The sequence below is a fragment of the Nicotiana tomentosiformis genome, chromosome 4, assembly GCF_000390325.3.
Source record: "Nicotiana tomentosiformis chromosome 4, ASM39032v3, whole genome shotgun sequence".
In the NCBI taxonomy this organism is placed as follows: Eukaryota; Viridiplantae; Streptophyta; class Magnoliopsida; order Solanales; family Solanaceae; genus Nicotiana; species Nicotiana tomentosiformis.
Window position 1 is genome coordinate 12,526,522 of NC_090815.1, and position 18,597 is coordinate 12,545,118.

The window sequence follows — 18,597 nt, forward strand, 5'->3', positions numbered from 1 at the left end:
GAGTGAATAAAAATAGAGTGTAGAAAACTTAGGAGAATTTGCAAAACAGTAGAGTGGGGTAAGGAGTCCCACGTGGGAGATAAATGATAACTGGTGGAGAGGAGATTAGAGGAGATTTTGTAAGTGACAATTTCTTTGTCTTTTAGGGTTTCCAATCAGCTGCCCCCTCCACGTGATTATTGGGTCCATATATTGCCATATAGAGAGAGAGATTAATAACCAAAAAATGAACAAACCAAGATTACCTAAGTGGCATTTTCCTATTGTATGAAATTATCTACTCACGTGTAATCAACCAATAGGATTCGAACACTAGAGGCTAATTGATCAAATATATGCATGGTTTCATTACCACCTCATCACTAGTGTTGTGTGCTTATGTATAAAGTTGGACATGATGTTGTTTGGCAATATGCGATTACTTGTCACCGAAAAAAAATCGTGTCCCACAAAAATTCAACTTTTTTGAATAACAGAGGGTCAGTGGCATACAGTTTGAAATCCGGTAGATGATGGACTCATCTTTCTACTATTGTCAATTTAAATTTAAGATTTTTATTTTGTGACAAGTTTCGAACTTATGATGCTGAATATGTACCTAATCCATATATCACTTGATGCGTTATTATAACCACTAGGTCAAAGCCCTTTCGATCAGTGGCGGACTCAAGATTTTATGCAAACGAGTTCAATCTTAGAAGTACATATATACAGTATTATTTTTTGATGAAACGAATTCAGTTGAACCCGCTTGTCTCTACGTGCGTCCGCCACTGATCAATAAGGTCACTCGGCTGAAAGAAGGGAAAAGCATCACGACGTCACACTTCAAAATTAGACGGATCCCTTCTAAATTACCAAGAATATAATCTAGTAGACATGCCAAGAAAGAGGTTAGTCTATATTTGCTTGTGGAGGAAGTTGTGAATTAGCTTCTAACTATAACTACCAACTATGACTACCTTAGTTAAAACGACATTATCTCTTTACTCAATTTCCCCTCCCTTAATTACCATCATGAAAAAACATCTTTTATCAAATGGTTTTTAACTAGTAGTATTTAATAAGAAAGATGTCATTTCCTACCATTCCACAACTCAACTTATTTGAGAGTACATCTGAGGCTATATAGGTTTTAAGGATTTGGTTCTTGTCTCAAATCGATGTTTGCTTTTTGTTCAAATAGTGTCGATATAACTAATATTTATTGGTTTTTTCAACAATATTATTTACATTTATTAATTAGTAATGAACTTTTTTGAGGTACTAATTGTGTTGAAAAACATTCTCCGCAGAGAAGAATGTCTCCACCACTGATCTTTGCAAACTGCAAAAGCATCTTTCAACTCATTCTCAAGTGATTGTGTTGTATTGCTTTACCTAGTTGCTTTCATAACTAGTCCCTCTACACGCTAGAAAGCTCATGTCTTGTTTGGGGGGTGGGGGGGTGTACGTTAGTCATTTCTAGGATCTTACTAGCTAGCATCTGCTAGTATATATATGCAAGGCGAACCCATGATTTAATTTGAAGGCCGCAGGGTACACTTGTAGATTTAACCAAAATCTACGTATATAGGGTGCTCACTACTAATACATTACTCTACTATTATCTAAAATATATATATCCATACATAGAATTTTTTGCTGAACTTTACGGGTACCAGTGACCCCTCTCGGTATAGCATAGGTCCATCCCTATATTGAGTATTTGTAAATAGTGACAGGAGCCGTGAATTTATGCTTTTTATTTCAAACACAAGCTAGCACATCCTAACATATACTCTATCAGACTCAGTTTATATGGTGGTGTTTCATATTTGATTCGACAGACAGGTCAAAAAGAAAAACTTTTAATACATACAAAAAATATATTTGAACTTGAAGTATTTAACATGTCATGACATTACTACAGCTATAATTAGAATATGTTTAGAAATAAAAGGTTTAAAGTTAAAGAATATCAAATATATGAAGGTATCGTTCTTTCTTGCACAGATTAAAAAAGAATGAATGTCACTTAAAATGAAACAATTGGGGTAGCTAACAGCATCAAGCATAAAATCTGTATAGCTAATTTTAAAATTTGAACGTGAAAAATAGAGTAGTTTGATCCTAACTGTGGAAAGATTTAATGAAGATATTGTGTACCATATTTTCTGACATCTTCATGTGACGTACTGTCCTTTTTTGTTCTTATAGACAAACAGTCCCTGTTCAAAATAATTGAGCATTAATGTAGTACATTAAAGAAGCTACTATACATTCAAACATGAAACAACTATTTCTTTATTAAAGATATTTTTAATAAATTATTCTTATAAAGTTTCAGTATTTGATTTATAGAACATTAGTGCACCGCTTAGAAAATGAGGAAAAAAAAATACTAAGTAGCAATCGATCTATGTTCCTTTGGATAAATAACTCAACATTTAACCAGATGCATCATTCAATTTTTTTGGAGCATTGGAACCAATATATAATATTAGATTAATTTTACGAAATATTTATATAAAATAATTATCTAGTATAACGGAAAGACCATGAATTCATGCGCACCGCAAAAACGGCCTAAATCTAAGAGGAAATAGGGAATGAGTTATATGTGGTTCTTGCATAATTTGTACATTATATATCCTTTGAAATTTAATATTTCAGTGTAAGCCATAAGATCTTCAAAGAAAAACACATAATGTCATATGTGGATTGCCAAGTCAGCCACTAGTGATCATTGTTGCATGACAATTGATTCAGCTTTAACACATGTCAGATCTGGATTGGTAAAAATTGCGATAAGGGAAATTGATATTATTTGGTTGGAGTTTTGAAAAAATGAGTATTTGAACTTTATTGAAAAAGAGTATTTACTCGTTTATGTTTGAACGTGAATTCACTTATAAAGAAAGTTGAGATTTTTTTTTTTTGTAAGATAGAGAAACCCGAAGCCGCCACAACATCTCCATTCGTGTGAATACTTTGTGCGCACTGGGTAAATTTTTCCCTGTATAATAGTATGCAAATCACACAGGGGATGTAAACCGCACTAGGCAAGCCCTGTGCGACAGGCTCAACCCAGAAAGTTGATATTTTATGGGTGAAATTAATCTGTTTTACTTAAATACTTTTCAAATTGATTATTCAAATTTCAAATTCATTATTTCAGATTTAAAGTTGAAATAATGGTCCAGACTATAAATCAAACACTACTTGTTTGGCTGTTACGTGATAAATTCTTTGAAGGAAGATCGTGTTTACCTTTTATTTAGTAGGCGTTTCGCCATAAATTTTGAAAGTTTTTTTTGTGTGTATGTTTATAGAATTAATCTAGTTTTGAGGAGATTTTGAAAATCAAAACTTCAAATCCCAAATATAGCTTAAGACCTATTTTTGGGCCAAATCATGTCATTTGGGACTTTTTATATATCTTGAAAAAAAAAAAAAGGACTCTTTTAACATGTCAAAACTTGTTCCAAAATTCATGTCCAAGTACATTTTCAATTTCATATCAAACTATACCCAAATCAACTTTTTCAAAAAATATTTGTGAATCTATATCCAAACGGGTCTTTAGTGCTGCAAAAGGAAAATTGTGATGATCCAAAAGATCATCTTATGTTTTAGAACTCGAATCTGCACTCTTAAGCCTTAAAGATCACATTTTTACCCTTCTCGATTTACGTGCACAGTCCGGGCAGGTTTCCGGAAAGCTTTTATATTGAAAACTAATGAAAATAAGAATTTTTACCTTAAAAGTTAATTTTAGTTGACTTCGGTCAATATTTTTGATAAACGGGACCGGATTCGTATATTGACGATCTTGGTGGGCCGTATCGAATTATGGGACCTGGGCGTATGCCCGAAATCGAATTCGGAGGTCCCTAGCTCAAATTATGAATTTTTGATGAAAATTAAAAGTTTGAAAATTGATTGATGTTGGGCATTGTTAGTACCGGGTCCGTATTTTGGTTCCAGAGCCTGGTACAGGTTCATTATGATATTTAAGACCTGTCTGAGAAATTTGGTGAGAAACGAAGTTGATTTGACGTGATTCGGACCTTCAGTTGAGAAAATAGTAATTTTAAAGTGTTCTTGAGGATTTCATTCGATTTGGTGTTAAATTCGTAGTTCTAGATGTTATTTTGGCGATTTGATCGCGCGATCAAGTTCGTATGATATTTTTAGACTTGTGTGCATATTTGGTTTGGAGCCCTGAGGGGTCGGGTGAGTTTCGGATAGGCCACGGGATGTTTTGGACTTTGGAAATCTGTTTTTTCTACAGAGTCTGTGTTCTGGTACTCTCGCGAACGCGAAAAGTAAGCTGGGCAGCTAAAGTTTTCTTCTTCGCGAACGCGAAGTGATGGGGGACTTACCCTTCGCGAACGCGACTGGCTCAACGAAAATGCGAAGCATATGGGGACCTGGGGGGGTCGTTGCTTCATCGCGAACGCGAAGGACAGGGGGAGTTATCATCGCGAACGCGAGCTGGGTCTCACGAACGCGAAGGCTTGGCAGCCAGTACCCTTCGCGAACGTGACAGTGCTCTCGCGAACGCGATGAACACTGTCGCCCAGCACTTAACAGAATCCAAAAATGGGATTTTAGCCAAAAACTCATTTTTCTCAAAAATCAAACGGTGAGAGGCGATTTTTCAAGAGTCATTTCTTTCCCAAATTATTGGTAAGTGATTTTAAACTATTTTCTTTCAATTACCCATTACATTTCTTGAAATTTCAACCTAAAATCTAGAGTTTTCATGGTAGAATTAGGGGTTAGGGTAGAAACTAGGAATTTCGGGGATTTGAGAATTTAGACCTCAATTTGAGGTCGGATTCCAAAACCAATTATATATTCGGGCTCGGGGATGAATGGGTAAATGAATTTTGGTCCGAACCTCGAATTTTGACCAAGCGGGCTCGGGGTCGATTTTTTGATTTTTTGGAGGAAAATTTGGGAAATTTAATTTATGCAATATAATTTATTACTTTAGCAATATTTGATATTATTGAGTCATTTTTGAATAGATACGAGTGGTTTGGAGGTGAATTCCAAAGAAAAAGCTGTGATTGAGAATTAAGTGACTTTCGGAGCGAGGTAAGTGTTATGTCTAACCATGACTTGAGGGAATTAGGAACCTTAGAGTACTTGCTAAGTGAAATTAATGTGAGCGGCGTATATGTGAGGTGACGAGTACTTATGCGCCGCCAATTTATCTGTTTTTCATGTTTTTCTATTTTTCTTATATTGTCTCATTCCTATGTCAAATTGCTACGTGTTATATTAGTGTTGTTCAAATTATCATTTTTATTATGTTTACGGATTTTCTGGTGATAATTGAGTTTTTATTTCAAAGTTGAGATTAATATTATGGAACCAAATGTTGAAGTAAAGTTTGTACTTGTTATTCTATCTCCCTGTTGTTATTTATGCATTGCATTGTGGTAAGGGAGAGTGTTGATGCACGAAGGGTGATGCCGTGCCATATTGTGAGTGTTAATGCACGAAGGGTGATGCCGTGCCATATTGTGAGTGTTAATGCATGAAGGGTGATGCCGTGCCATATTGTGAGTGTTAATGCACGAAGGATGATGTCGTGCCATATTATGAGTGTTAATGCACGAAGGGTGATGTCGTACCATGATATGAGAGTTAATGCACGAAGGGTGATGTCGTGCCGTTTCTATAAATTTTATGGTGAGATTGAGAGTAAAAGCACGAAGGGTGATGTCGTATATTTTTCCTTACTATATTCACTATTCCTGCTGATTCATGGTATATTGACTGCTCCGGTGATTATTCTGTCGTAGTTCTTTATCTTGTATTCTCCTCAGTATGTTCCCCTCCTGACATTTCTTATTTAGTTCTTCATTTCTGTTATTTGCATATACACTGTTAAATTGTACATGTTGATTTGTAGGTGTCTTACCTTAGCCTCGTCACTACTTCGTCGAGGTTAGGCTCGACACTTACCAGTACATGGGGTCGGTTGTACTGATACTGCACTCTGCACTTTTTGTGCAGATTTTGATACCGGCTCGGGTTGATCGAGATTTTACTATTGGTCCGCTGTCCGGAGATTCAAGGTAGATCTGTCGGCGTTCACAGACCTTGAAGTCCCCGTCTATCTTTTCCGTTCTACTGTTTCTTTCATACAGACAGTTGTATTTCTTTCTGACTATTACTTGTAGCAAATTCTAGAATGCTCGTGAATTGTGACTCCAGATCCGGGTGGTAGTAATTCATATAGTTTTATGATATTTCGCACTTAATATATTTCATCATAGTTAATTATTGTTAATTACTGAATGGAAATAAGGAATTGTTTAACGATTTTTCTAACGTTGGCTTGCCTAGCAAGTGAAATGTTAGGCGCCATCACGATCCCGTCGGTGGAAAATTTCGGATCGTGACAAAAATAATATTTGACTCGACTTCAATTGAAGTATTTTTCCTCTTTCCTTCAAAAAGACTTTAATGACACCACATTACAGTTGAAGACTTAATTAATTTGGCTTTTTTACATCCTTTTAACTATTATTTTAAAAAATGGCATCATTTATTGTTTATTTCATAAAAAATACTTTTTTTTATTAGTAGTATATTATAAAAATTAAGCTCAACATTTAATAAGTTAACCGACTCAATAATCAGAGGAAGTACTTTTTTTTGTCCATCTCCATTCTCCCTTTCCAACATTCATCTTCTTCACTCCATTTTTGAAAATCTTATGCATATGTGAATGCCACCTAAATTCAAGATGTATTGATTTATACGTCTTTTATATTTTGTATAGCAAGTATCACTTTAATTCAAAATATATTTTTATGTATATAATTGTTGTATATTTATTTGTGAAGTGTCATCTTATTTTAAGATGTATTTTTAATATATATTTCAAATATATTTTATATGTCAAGTGCCATTTTAATTCAGGATGTATTTTTTATGTATATTTTTTTAATATTTATATGCCATCTTAATTAAATTTAAGATATATTTTTTATGTATATTTCACATGTCTAAGTGCCATCTTAATTGAAGATGTATTTTTTATGTATATTTTTTGTATATTTTATATGTGTTAATTCAATGTATATTTTTTATATATACATTTTGTGTCTATGTTAACATATATTATTATCGAAATAAGATCTTTATGTTAAGAAAGGAAGAAAGAAGGAAGAGAAAAATTTAAGAAAGATAATTAAAAAGAAAACGAATGGAACAAATTTAGAAAATATATTGGCTTCAGCATAAAACAAAATTAAGAAGACTAATAAAAAGAAGGAAAGCTAATAGATAAAGAGAGAAAAAAATGTATTTGTACAAAGAATTATTGACTTTTCATTCAAAATTGCTTATGTTTAGGGATTAATAATTAATATTCCTATTTTAATGGAATTGTGTGCTACAAATATAAATATTTTTCTGCCACAACTGTGATATTGAGTTTCATGCTAAGAATTTGTTATTATTTTTTTAAACTGTGACAGTTATTTAAAGTTCCGTAATAATTTGGCTCATAAGCAGAAGTAAAGTTGATCTATAGTTGTGTTTGGTACACTCATAATGTGATGAAAGGGGTTGTTTGGTTCGGAGCAAGGATATTCCAGAACAATAATCCAGTAATTTTAGTATAAAATTTTGTAGCGATTAATACTAATAACCAAACACATGAATATAATCTCAAGTTTTTTACCGAAGTTAATGTACTAATTACGGTAACCAAACGACTCCTAATTTATCTCCTTCTCGACTTCATTTAGTGGAGGGAATGAAAAATATAAAGTCTCAATTTATACTATCCTATTTCCTTTTAAGTTCCTTAAATAAATGATTCTTTTCTACGTTTAGAAGTAATTTAGTTTAACTTATATGGTATGAATAGGCATTAAAAAATTATGCTTAATCTCACATCCGTGTCCAGAATTTTCTTTTTGGCGTGGCAGCTATATATGGTGTGAGAAGTAGGATTATTATTCCTAATTTTAGTTGTTATATCATGTGAGCACCATCCACTTCCAATCAAGAGGTAGGGAGTTCTTGGAGGAGGGAGCCGAGAGTGTATCGGAAACAGTCTCTCTACCCCAGGGTAGAGGTAAGGTCTGCGTACACACTACCCTCCTCAGATCCCACTAGTGAGATTATACTGGGTTGTTGTTGTTATATATTATGATTTATAATGTACGAATATTATCCAAAACCCAAGTAACAAATACTTTTAAATCTATTATCACATTTTCGTAAGATCCTTGTAAAATTTGCAATTGTATCAATTTCTTAACTAAAAACTAGTCATTACCTTTCGCTATTCATTAATACTGAACACTTTCTTATATTTTAAACTTGTAGTTAAGCAATTCTAGACATGAATTCTTTGTTGTTCCAGAAATCCGTTTGGACCGGGTAAAAAGAAAAGGGCAACCCGTGCACTAAGCTTTCACTGTGCGCGGGGTTCGGGGAAGGGCAGAGCACAAGGGTCTATTGTACGCAGCCTTACCTTACATTTCTGCAAGAGGCTGTTTCCACGGCTCGAACTCTTGACCTTCTGGTCACATGGCAGCAACGTTACCAGTTACGCCAAGGCTCCCCTTCTTTTGGACCAAGTAAATTGAAAGCTTTAACATATATCATAACATTAATTAATCAGAATTAACCATACCATTACATGAAAAGTACATCAACTGAAGTGTGAAGAATCAGAAATACAGAAAACCAAACATAGTAAATAAGTCCCTTTTCTTGGAACAAACACTTTTTAAGGGGTGATGTAAACAGTGAAGTGAGTAATAGTTTCAACACCATCAGTTGTATGTTGATCCACATGAGGCAGAGTCTCAATTGTAGCATACCCTTTAGCATTCTCATACTTTCCAGTGCCTCCAATAATAGCAATGTGAGAAATTGGCGTCGCGGTCCTGTGAATTCCAAAGAAACTAATTGTATCATCCACTTCATGTTCATGTTGTCCATGGAACAATGTTGTTAAAGCTAAAGTATGACTCGTCCCATCCGAAGAACTCGTCAAGTAAAATCCTTGTGCTCTACCAAGAATTGCTGATCCCAATTCATGTCCCTCAGTTATTTCATTGTCTACCACAGTAATTGATCCGAACATGAGCTGTTGAAGGGATAGGCCAGCAGGGAGTTGCCCGGCTGTGACAAAAGGTTGGTTGTCCTCGCTGTTGACAATGTTGTTGTTGCCCGTGTTTTGGAGGACAGTGTTGGATTGTTGTTGTCCATTGAGACCTACTAGGAAAGGGTAATTGTTGTTGTTGACGACGTTGTTAATGTTGTTGAGGGGAACACCACCGTCGATTGGGAAGACACGGTTGTTAGCTTTTGAGAAAGGTAAATTGTTGGCATCCGTGTTGGCTACAATTCCAGTGACCACTCTTCCTGACGGGTGTGTACCGCCAAGTATGTCATGCATGAAAAAGGAGAACGTTGAGTGGCCCTCTGGAATAGGATCTGCCACTGTGGCACCAGACGTAGCAGCGGCTTCTGGTGCCACATTGGTAACAGGAGCTGCTCCACTGTTTGTTGTTGCGTCAGCAACATGAGCCACTGGAGCAGCAGGGGAAATGACAGGAGCTGTATCAGGCTCGGGTTCGGATGGAAAATCAGCTGAAGGAGTCACATTGGTTGCAGGAATAGAAGAATCATCATCCTCTATAGGTTCCGCGTTCGAATCAGGAGCAGTGACTGTGGCTGGGAAGTGGCCACTTGGCAATGTGGTGGCCGGGGCCACCACAGGAGCCACAACAGGTTCATCTGAGCTCACTTCATCAAGGATTCTTGCTGAAGTAGCAATGTCAAACAAGAGGGTTAATAGCAAAATGCAGAAGGTGGCTTGGAATGTTTTAGAGCAGAATTGGGAAAATTTGACCATTTTTTGTTTGTGAATGATGCTATATGATATATAATTGATGAGAAGAAGCAAATGAAGAACTGAGCAGATGCTTGTTGGTGATGAATGAGTATAGGCTAACTGTGTATAAATAGTTTGGTTACAAGCTACCTATTAAGTGGAGCTGATGAAATGGTTTAGGTAAAGTGTTTAGTTGCAATAACAAAATCCATAGAAAAAGTTAGGCATTAGTTTTGTTGAACCTACTCTGTAATGTATTTAGTTAATCATTTGGGCAGTAGTAGTACATTATCATAAGGAATGCTAGTGAAGAAGGGACTCTGGCCCGAAAATATTTGTTCACATCATGTGCTTATATCAAACCATATTAGTTATTATGGTTAAGCATATAATCACTAGTTTAATGTAAATATCATATGTGTATAAGTATTTTCGCTCTAGCAATCCAGAGATTGGATAGCTATTGTTTTTTCCTTTCTATATTTTAGTTTGCTTGAGAACTAAGTTAAAAATGGGAAAAGATGCAGTACTATTTGGTATGAGTTGGAGTGGTTAATGGCTTAATGTAGTGGTTTACTTTTGGACTTAACAAATCCACACAATCTTATACTGCGTTAATGTCAAAGGGTATGGCCCCTCAAACCTGGCCTGAGGATTTGCAAAAGAAAAAGAAAGAGGATATTAGACAACCATTTGTATGCCATAATAGCTCATTAAAATAATACTAATATAAAAAAATTAATTGCATACTTGAATTTCACCAATTGTTGCATTTTTTTTACCGGAGCGGAGCTAGAGTTTGAGCTATCGATTTGAATGAACCCAATAGCTTCTGCTTAAATCTTATTTTATATTATAAATTTTTTTATATATATATAAAATATTTAATTATAAACTCAGTAACTAAGACGATTTACGAGTTCAATGATAAATTCAGACTCATAAAAGAATGTCATTGAATTCAAAAAAGAAATTGTCACAAGACCGACAACTAAAATTTATAGCGTGTTTGGCCAATCTGGAAAAAATAAGCTTATTTTGAGAAGTATTTTTTTCAAAAGTGTTTTTTTAAAAAGTACTTTTGGAGAAAAGCAGTTTGTGTTTGGTTAATCAATTTGAAAAGTACTTTTAAACAATAATTTGTGTTTAGTCAAGCTTTTCAAAAAATGCTTTTATGTGTCAAATTACAAATAAGAACATGAAAAGATTTGTTTAATAGTTAATATTATATAAGTAGATAAATAATTATAATTTTTTATTATTAAAGATAATAATTAAGTTTTTTATTTTATTTAAGTAAAATATAAAAATAAAGTTGAAAAGTACTTTATTCTTTCAAGATAATTTAAATATATCAAAAATCATCTAATAAATATGAAAGTTCATCGGAAAAGTCATTTTATATTACTTAATAGTTTAAACTAAGTAAGGTTATTTTGGTATATATAATATTTTACAAAGGGTATTTTTGGTAAGAAAAAAAGTCGAAACTGCTTCTGCTTTTGCTTCTGGAGAGAAGTTACTTTTTTCTGCTTCTGCTTTTAGCCAAAAAAAAAAAAAGCTTGGCCAAACATCTCAAATTGAGGAAAAAAATATTTTAAAAAAAAGAAGCACTTTTGGCCTGTTGAGAAGTTTGGCCAAACAGGCTATTAAACTCGCGACGAGATTGGAGGGTAGCTGGCATAGTGCGAGCCCGGCCCTTCATCCTTCATCGTATGGTGAGGGATCCAATGTACTCCATCCGTTTCAATTTATGTGAACATATTTTCTTTTTAGTCTGTGCCAAAAAGAATGATCTCTTTCCATATTTGGAAACAATTTACCTTTATGCAATGATTTATAGTCACACAAAATATATGTGCCTCATTTTACACCACAAGTTCAAAAGTCTTCTATCTTTTTTTAAACTTCATATCGAGTCAAATGGGTCCACATAAATTGAAACGAAGAGAGTAATATTTTCTTGCCTTTCCTACTAACAATAATAAATATTTATCAAAAATACTTTATCGTAATACGTTGTAATGGACCTTAGGAATCAATTTTTTTTTTCCAAAGACAAGAAATAAACTATGGGGAGGGGAAAAAAAGAGAAGAGCAAAAGGTGATTATGAACAGCAAAAAAGAAAATGGAAGAAAAACAAAAAATAAAACAGTGAAATCATTTCCTTTGATATCTCGCACGAACCGCCTCTACAGACCGACCGGTCCGAAATTAAACCGTAGCTCCATCTTTCACTATACTCTCGTCTAGGGTTTAAACCCAAATTTCATTTCTGAATCTAACTTCTCCTTTCTTCTTCCTCTCAAAACCCTAAACCTCACTCCACTTCACTGCTATTCTCAGTTTTAAACTAGGGTTTTAGCAGTACACCAACTGCTACTCCCAAAATGTATCTCTACAGTCTCACTCTCCAAAAACCCACCGGCATACTCTGCGCCATCAACGGCAGCTTTTCCGGTGGCAAAGTACAAGAAATCGCCGTCGCCCGGGGCAAAGTCCTTGACCTCATCCGCCCCGACGATAACGGTAAGCTCCAAACCTTATTATCCGTCGAAATCTTCGGCGCTATACGCTCCTTAGCTCAATTTCGGTTAACCGGTGCACAAAAAGATTATATCGTAGTCGGGTCGGATTCGGGTCGTATAGTGATACTAGAGTATAATAAAGAGAAGAATGTTTTCGATAAAATTCATCAGGAGACTTTTGGTAAGTCGGGTTGTAGACGGATAGTTCCGGGTCAGTATTTGGGTATTGACCCGAAAGGTAGGGCTGTTATGATTGGTGCTTGTGAGAAACAGAAGCTTGTGTATGTTTTGAATAGGGATACTGCTGCTAGGTTAACTATTTCGTCGCCTTTAGAAGCTCATAAGAGCCACACGATTACGTTCTCGATTTGTGGTGTTGATTGTGGATTTGATAACCCGATATTTGCTGCGATCGAGTTGGATTACGCAGAGGCGGATCAGGATCCTACTGGCCAGGCTGCAAATGAGGCTCAGAAGCATTTGACATTTTATGAATTAGATTTAGGGCTTAATCACGTTTCCAGGAAGTGGAGTGAACAGGTCGATAATGGTGCTAATTTGCTCGTGACTGTTCCTGGTGGTGGGGATGGTCCGAGTGGTGTGCTTGTTTGCGCGGAGAATTTCGTGATATATAAGAATCAGGGACACCCTGATGTTAGGGCTGTTATTCCCAGGAGGGTGGATTTGCCAGCGGAACGTGGGGTTTTGATTGTTTCAGCTGCTATGCATAAGCAGAAGTCGATGTTCTTCTTTCTTTTGCAAACTGAATATGGAGATATCTTTAAGGTGACATTGGATCACGACAATGACAGGGTTAAGGAGTTAAAGATCAAGTATTTTGATACAATTCCAGTCAGTTCTTCGCTGTGTGTCTTGAAGTCAGGGTTCCTGTTTACTGCGTCAGAGTTTGGGAATCATGCATTGTATCAGTTTCAGGCGATAGGAGATGATCCTGATATCGAAGCTTCATCATCAACGTTAATGGAAACTGAAGAAGGATTTCAGCCTGTATTTTTCCAGCCAAGAAAGCTAAAGAATCTTGTTAGGATCGATCAGATTGAGAGCTTGATGCCAATCATGGACATGAAAATAGTAAATCTTTTTGAGGAAGAAACTCCACAAATATTTTCACTGTGTGGGAGGGGTCCTCGGTCCTCGTTGCGCATACTTAGGCCAGGTTTAGCTGTTAGTGAAATGGCTGTGTCACAGCTTCCTGGTGTTCCTAGTGCTGTCTGGACTGTGAAAAAGAATGTCAATGATGAGTTTGATGCGTACATTGTTGTCTCTTTTGCAAATGCAACTCTCGTGCTTTCTATTGGTGAGACAGTTGAAGAAGTTAGCGACAGTGGGTTTCTTGATACTACTCCATCTCTTGCTGTTTCATTGATTGGTGATGATTCGTTGATGCAAGTTCATCCCAGTGGAATAAGGCATATTAGAGAAGATGGCCGTATTAATGAATGGAGAACTCCTGGAAAGAGAACTATTGTCAAGGTTGGATCTAATAGGCTTCAAGTGGTAATTGCACTAAGTGGAGGGGAGCTTATATATTTTGAAGTGGATATGACTGGCCAGCTGATGGAAGTCGAGAAGCATGAGATGTCAGGTGATGTAGCTTGTCTGGACATTGCCCCTGTTCCTGAGGGAAGACAAAGGTCCCGTTTCCTTGCAGTTGGATCATATGATAACACTATTCGTATCTTGTCATTGGATCCTGATGACTGTATGCAGGTTCTGAGTCTGCAAAGTGTATCTTCACCGCCAGAGTCTCTCCTTTTTCTTGAAGTTCAGGCCTCTATTGGTGGAGAAGATGGTGCTGATCACCCTGCCAGCCTTTTTCTTAATGCTGGTTTACAAAATGGGGTTTTATTCAGGACTGTGGTGGATATGATAACTGGGCAGCTTTCAGATGCACGTTCACGTTTCTTGGGGCTTAGAGCCCCTAAGCTCTTTTCCATTGTTGTGAGAGGACGGCGTGCTATGCTCTGCTTGTCAAGTAGACCGTGGCTAGGTTATATACACCAAGGGCATTTTCTTTTGACGCCTTTATCATATGAGACTCTTGAATTTGCAGCCTCATTTTCATCAGATCAATGTGCAGAAGGTGTAGTAGCGGTTGCTGGGGATGCGTTGAGGGTCTTCACGATAGAGAGATTGGGCGAGACTTTCAATGAAACAGCTATACCTTTAAGGTATACACCAAGAAGGTTTGTTCTTCAACCTAAACGGAAGATGGTGATAATGATAGAGAGTGACCAGGGAGCATACACTGCAGAAGAGCGTGAAGCTGCCAAAAAGGAGTGCTTTGAGACAGCTGGGAATGGTGAAAATGGAAATGCAGAACAAGTGGAGAATGGTGAAGATGATGATGGTAATGATCCACTATCTGATGAACAATATGGTTATCCCAAGTCGGAGTCGGGAAGGTGGGTTTCTTGCATCAGAGTCCTTGACCCAAGGTCAACACAAACCACTTGTCTGCTAGAGCTTCAGGATAATGAAGCTGCGTTTAGCATATGCACTGTTAATTTCCATGACAAGGAGCATGGAGCTTTGTTAGCTGTTGGTACTGCCAAGGGCCTTCAGTTTTGGCCCAAAAAATCGTTTGAAGCAGCATACATTCATATTTACAAATTTAAAGAAGATGGGAAGGTCCTTGAGCTTTTGCACAAGACACAGGTAGATGGTGTGCCTCTTGCATTATGTCAGTTCCAAGGAAGACTACTGGCTGGTGTGGGGTCTGTCCTTAGGTTGTATGATTTGGGGAAGAAAAGACTGCTCAGAAAATGTGAGAACAAGCTTTTCCCCAACTCAATCACATCTATCCATACCTATCGTGATCGGATTTATGTTGGTGACATGCAAGAGGTATGATCATTATAAAATATTCTGTGTTAAACATAAGAGGAAGTATTGAATTAATTTACATTCTCTTGGATAATATTTGTTCGATGTAAATTGTGATAGAGAAGGTGTGTTCTGCGTTCTAGTCTAAAGACATAATTTGAATCTAATGACTGGGGGTTTAAAATTAAAAAAAATCTCTAATGACTAGGCATCGAGAATTGAGCTATTGTGATATTATGCCTGTGAAAGTTTTTTGAATGTGTATCAGGCGAAATTGAGGCAATAGAAATGGTTGGAGGAAATGTTGCAAAGTATGAAATGATATATTGTTTTTAATTCTCTGCATTAAATTGTTATAACCTCGTAAAACTAATTAAGCTCATAGATTCAGATAGCCTGAAACTAATATCCTTTTGCTAAGTCACTGAAGTTTTTTTAGTTATAAATTACAGTTGCCATATAGTTTGAAAGTTTTTTATTTCCCGTCCCAAAGTAGCACAATGAATCTCGGTTGCATGATTATATGTTGTTATCCAACATGATAATTACTTCCATAATTGCCTAAATTCTTTCTTCTGACTATACTAATTTACTACAGGGTGACTGAATTGGCCGTTTGAATCAATAGAATGTAGACTGATGGTTAGGTTAGATATTTTCTGACAGGAATTTCAGATTCTTATAAAATAGTCCTCTTTGATGTCATATTTTATGAAGTGTTGGTTTCTACCGATCTGCTCTAATTGTTCACTTCTTGCAGTCATTCCACTACTGTAAGTATAGACGTGACGAAAATCAACTATACATATTTGCTGATGACACGGTACCGAGATGGCTAACTGCAGCACAGCATGTAGATTTTGACACAGTGGCAGGAGCTGACAAGTTTGGGAATATCTACTTTGTGCGATTACCTCAGGACGTCTCAGATGAAATTGAAGAAGACCCTACTGGTGGAAAAATAAAATGGGAGCAGGGGAAGCTGAATGGAGCCCCAAACAAGGTTGAGGAGATAGTGCAGTTTCATGTTGGTGATGTGGTCTCTTGCTTACAAAGAGCATCACTTATTCCAGGAGGGGGCGAATGTGTAATTTACGGGACTGTGATGGGGAGCGTCGGGGCAATGCTTCCATTTACCTCGAGGGATGATGTTGACTTCTTCTCTCATTTGGAGATGCATTTGAGGCAGGAGTTCCCACCTTTATGTGGCAGGGATCACATGGCCTACAGATCTGCCTACTTCCCGGTTAAGGTAGGCTTGTACTGCTCAATCAGCTATTTCCTTAATGTTCCGCTGCGGAAAGTGGTATTTACTTAGTTTGACATCCTGATTGGTAGCAGAGATGCGCTAGTTGTAGCAAATGAATGTAAATAAACTTCCTCGGGAAGCTAAATTAACTCTGAACCGTCTGAAGTGAAACTAGGAATTTGTTATTAGCTACTTTACAAGACTTGGTTGGGTGGAAGCTTAACCTGATCTGCCCTATGTCCCAATTAAAATGTTTAACACATAAAATCTTTTACTTATTCCAGGAAAAAAGTTGGATCATTAAATTGTTGAGCAGTTTAGAACAGCAAACGTGCTTGTGCTATCATGGATTATAAGTAGTTGCATCCTTCATTGGCTATATCGTTTGACAATGAGCAATTTAGTGTGCCTGTGAGTGTTTTATGTTTTTCTTGATTTCACTATTTTGAAGTGCTGTACATGCTTGAACAAAAGGGAACTCTAAGTTGCCACAGGCTGTTTCTATGTCTACCAAGTTGATTTTATGCCTAGTCGTGTCTTTGAGTGCTAGAATGTGCAGTTTTAGCGAAACTGTTGCAAGTTTCAGGGCTGACATTAACTAGATTACATGGTACTATTAAGAGTGTATGCTCTTTTTATTTTGTATATTTAAGTCACCTTGATTATTCAATTCTTATCTCATGTTGATGATAACAGTGATATATTGGAACTATTTTGCAGGATGTGATAGATGGAGACTTGTGCGAACAGTTCCCAACCTTGCCTATGGATATGCAGCGCAAAATTGCAGATGAGTTGGACAGGACACCAGGCGAGATTTTGAAAAAGCTTGAAGAAATAAGAAACAAAATTATTTGAGAACATGTTTAGATCAAGGTAGATTCCCTTGTCTTCACATATAGCTTTTGCATGTTAGTCATAGTTGGTGTTTTTTCTGGATAACCGTTGTGTCCAGGTAAGTTTGCACTTACCTCGAGTAATCCATCATGTACTTTGTTACCTTCTATCAGCATAGGTGTTAAGTAATTTTTCCGAACAAGACTTAAGACAGATGAGAAGAATTCACTTGGTGTACTAGAATTTGGACCTTGTTTCGCAAGTTGTTGTTCCAACTATTCAACCGTTAGGGCACATCTTCAAGAGTTAGTCATAGTTGATATTGTCAATTGACTACTAAAGGAAACATAAGTTTGAAGAGGATTTGGTTTTCGAGGTTCCAATCTCAATTATAACACTTGGTGTGAGCTCATATGCTCTGACCTTGGTAAGCATGACTTTCTTGGCAACCTGTATTTGTTGGTTAAACAAGCTGTCCGGTAGATTGGTCGAGGTGCACAAGCTGGTCTAAAGAGAACAAAGGAGAGTTTAAGTTTAGAAGCTTTCTTCATATTATTTGTGGCTTGAAAATGGAATCAAGTTTGCCTTTTGTCGTCAATAAATTCAGTTGTGCTGTCAATCAGTCCTTGCTGTGCTCTAACAGTCCATCAATATGCCATTTGTTAAGAGATACTCAAACTCAAGCACTTTTGTGTGATAGAAAGCAGTGTCTTGTTTCTCTCCTTGGTACACCAAGATGCCATTTGTCTAGGGGCACAAAAACTTCTAGTTCTATGTGATAGCAGACTTTTTTTTTTGTTGGTAAAGCTCAAATCACTCAAAATTGATTTTTTTATGACAAGGTGATGGTTTTAGTCTTAATCAATCCAAGCGAACAGTCATGTGGCGGCATAAGAGGGAGCATGCTGCAGAGAGCTATGGATGTTTAATTTGATTTGAGCTCTGTGGATGCAAGAGAATAGACCAGCATGCACTCCAAGCTGTGCTCACTATAGAAGTATTTGAAGAAAAGATGCGGATTGAATTATTGCTCAGTTTTTCTGTTGTAATTATGCTGTAGCGTAGCCTTAGTCATTTCAACTGATTTTGTAGCAAACTACTGTTAACTGAATTGTGTATTTCCAGTTTGTTTATGAGAAATGTAGTCGTGATGCAGAGATTGATTGACTTCCTTTAAATTTGTGGTGGACTCTTCTACTGAGTTGGATTTTCAGTCTCTTGGTTACATTATTATCCTTTCGTCTCTCTTAGGAATCATATGTACTACTCT

General features: G+C 36.5%; 2 protein-coding genes across 2 annotated transcripts; one reads left to right on the top strand and one right to left on the bottom strand.

Moving 5' to 3' along the window:
* Nucleotides 1–8,605: 8,605 nt before the first annotated feature.
* On the bottom strand, nt 8,606–9,966 carry LOC104113959 (dirigent protein 24-like). The gene has a single exon (XM_009624283.4). The coding sequence runs from the start codon at nt 9,884–9,886 to the stop codon at nt 8,753–8,755; it is 1,134 nt and encodes a 377-aa protein (XP_009622578.1). The 5' UTR covers nt 9,887–9,966; the 3' UTR covers nt 8,606–8,752.
* A 2,155-nt stretch (nt 9,967–12,121) lies between these two features.
* Nucleotides 12,122–18,528, top strand: LOC104113966 (spliceosome-associated protein 130 A). Its single transcript, XM_009624294.4, has 4 exons — nt 12,122–15,262; nt 16,002–16,493; nt 17,211–17,366; nt 18,170–18,528. The coding sequence occupies exons 1-3, from the start codon at nt 12,257–12,259 to the stop codon at nt 17,346–17,348; spliced, it is 3,636 nt and encodes a 1,211-aa protein (XP_009622589.1). The 5' UTR covers nt 12,122–12,256; the 3' UTR covers nt 17,349–17,366; nt 18,170–18,528.
* Nucleotides 18,529–18,597: the final 69 nt, after the last annotated feature.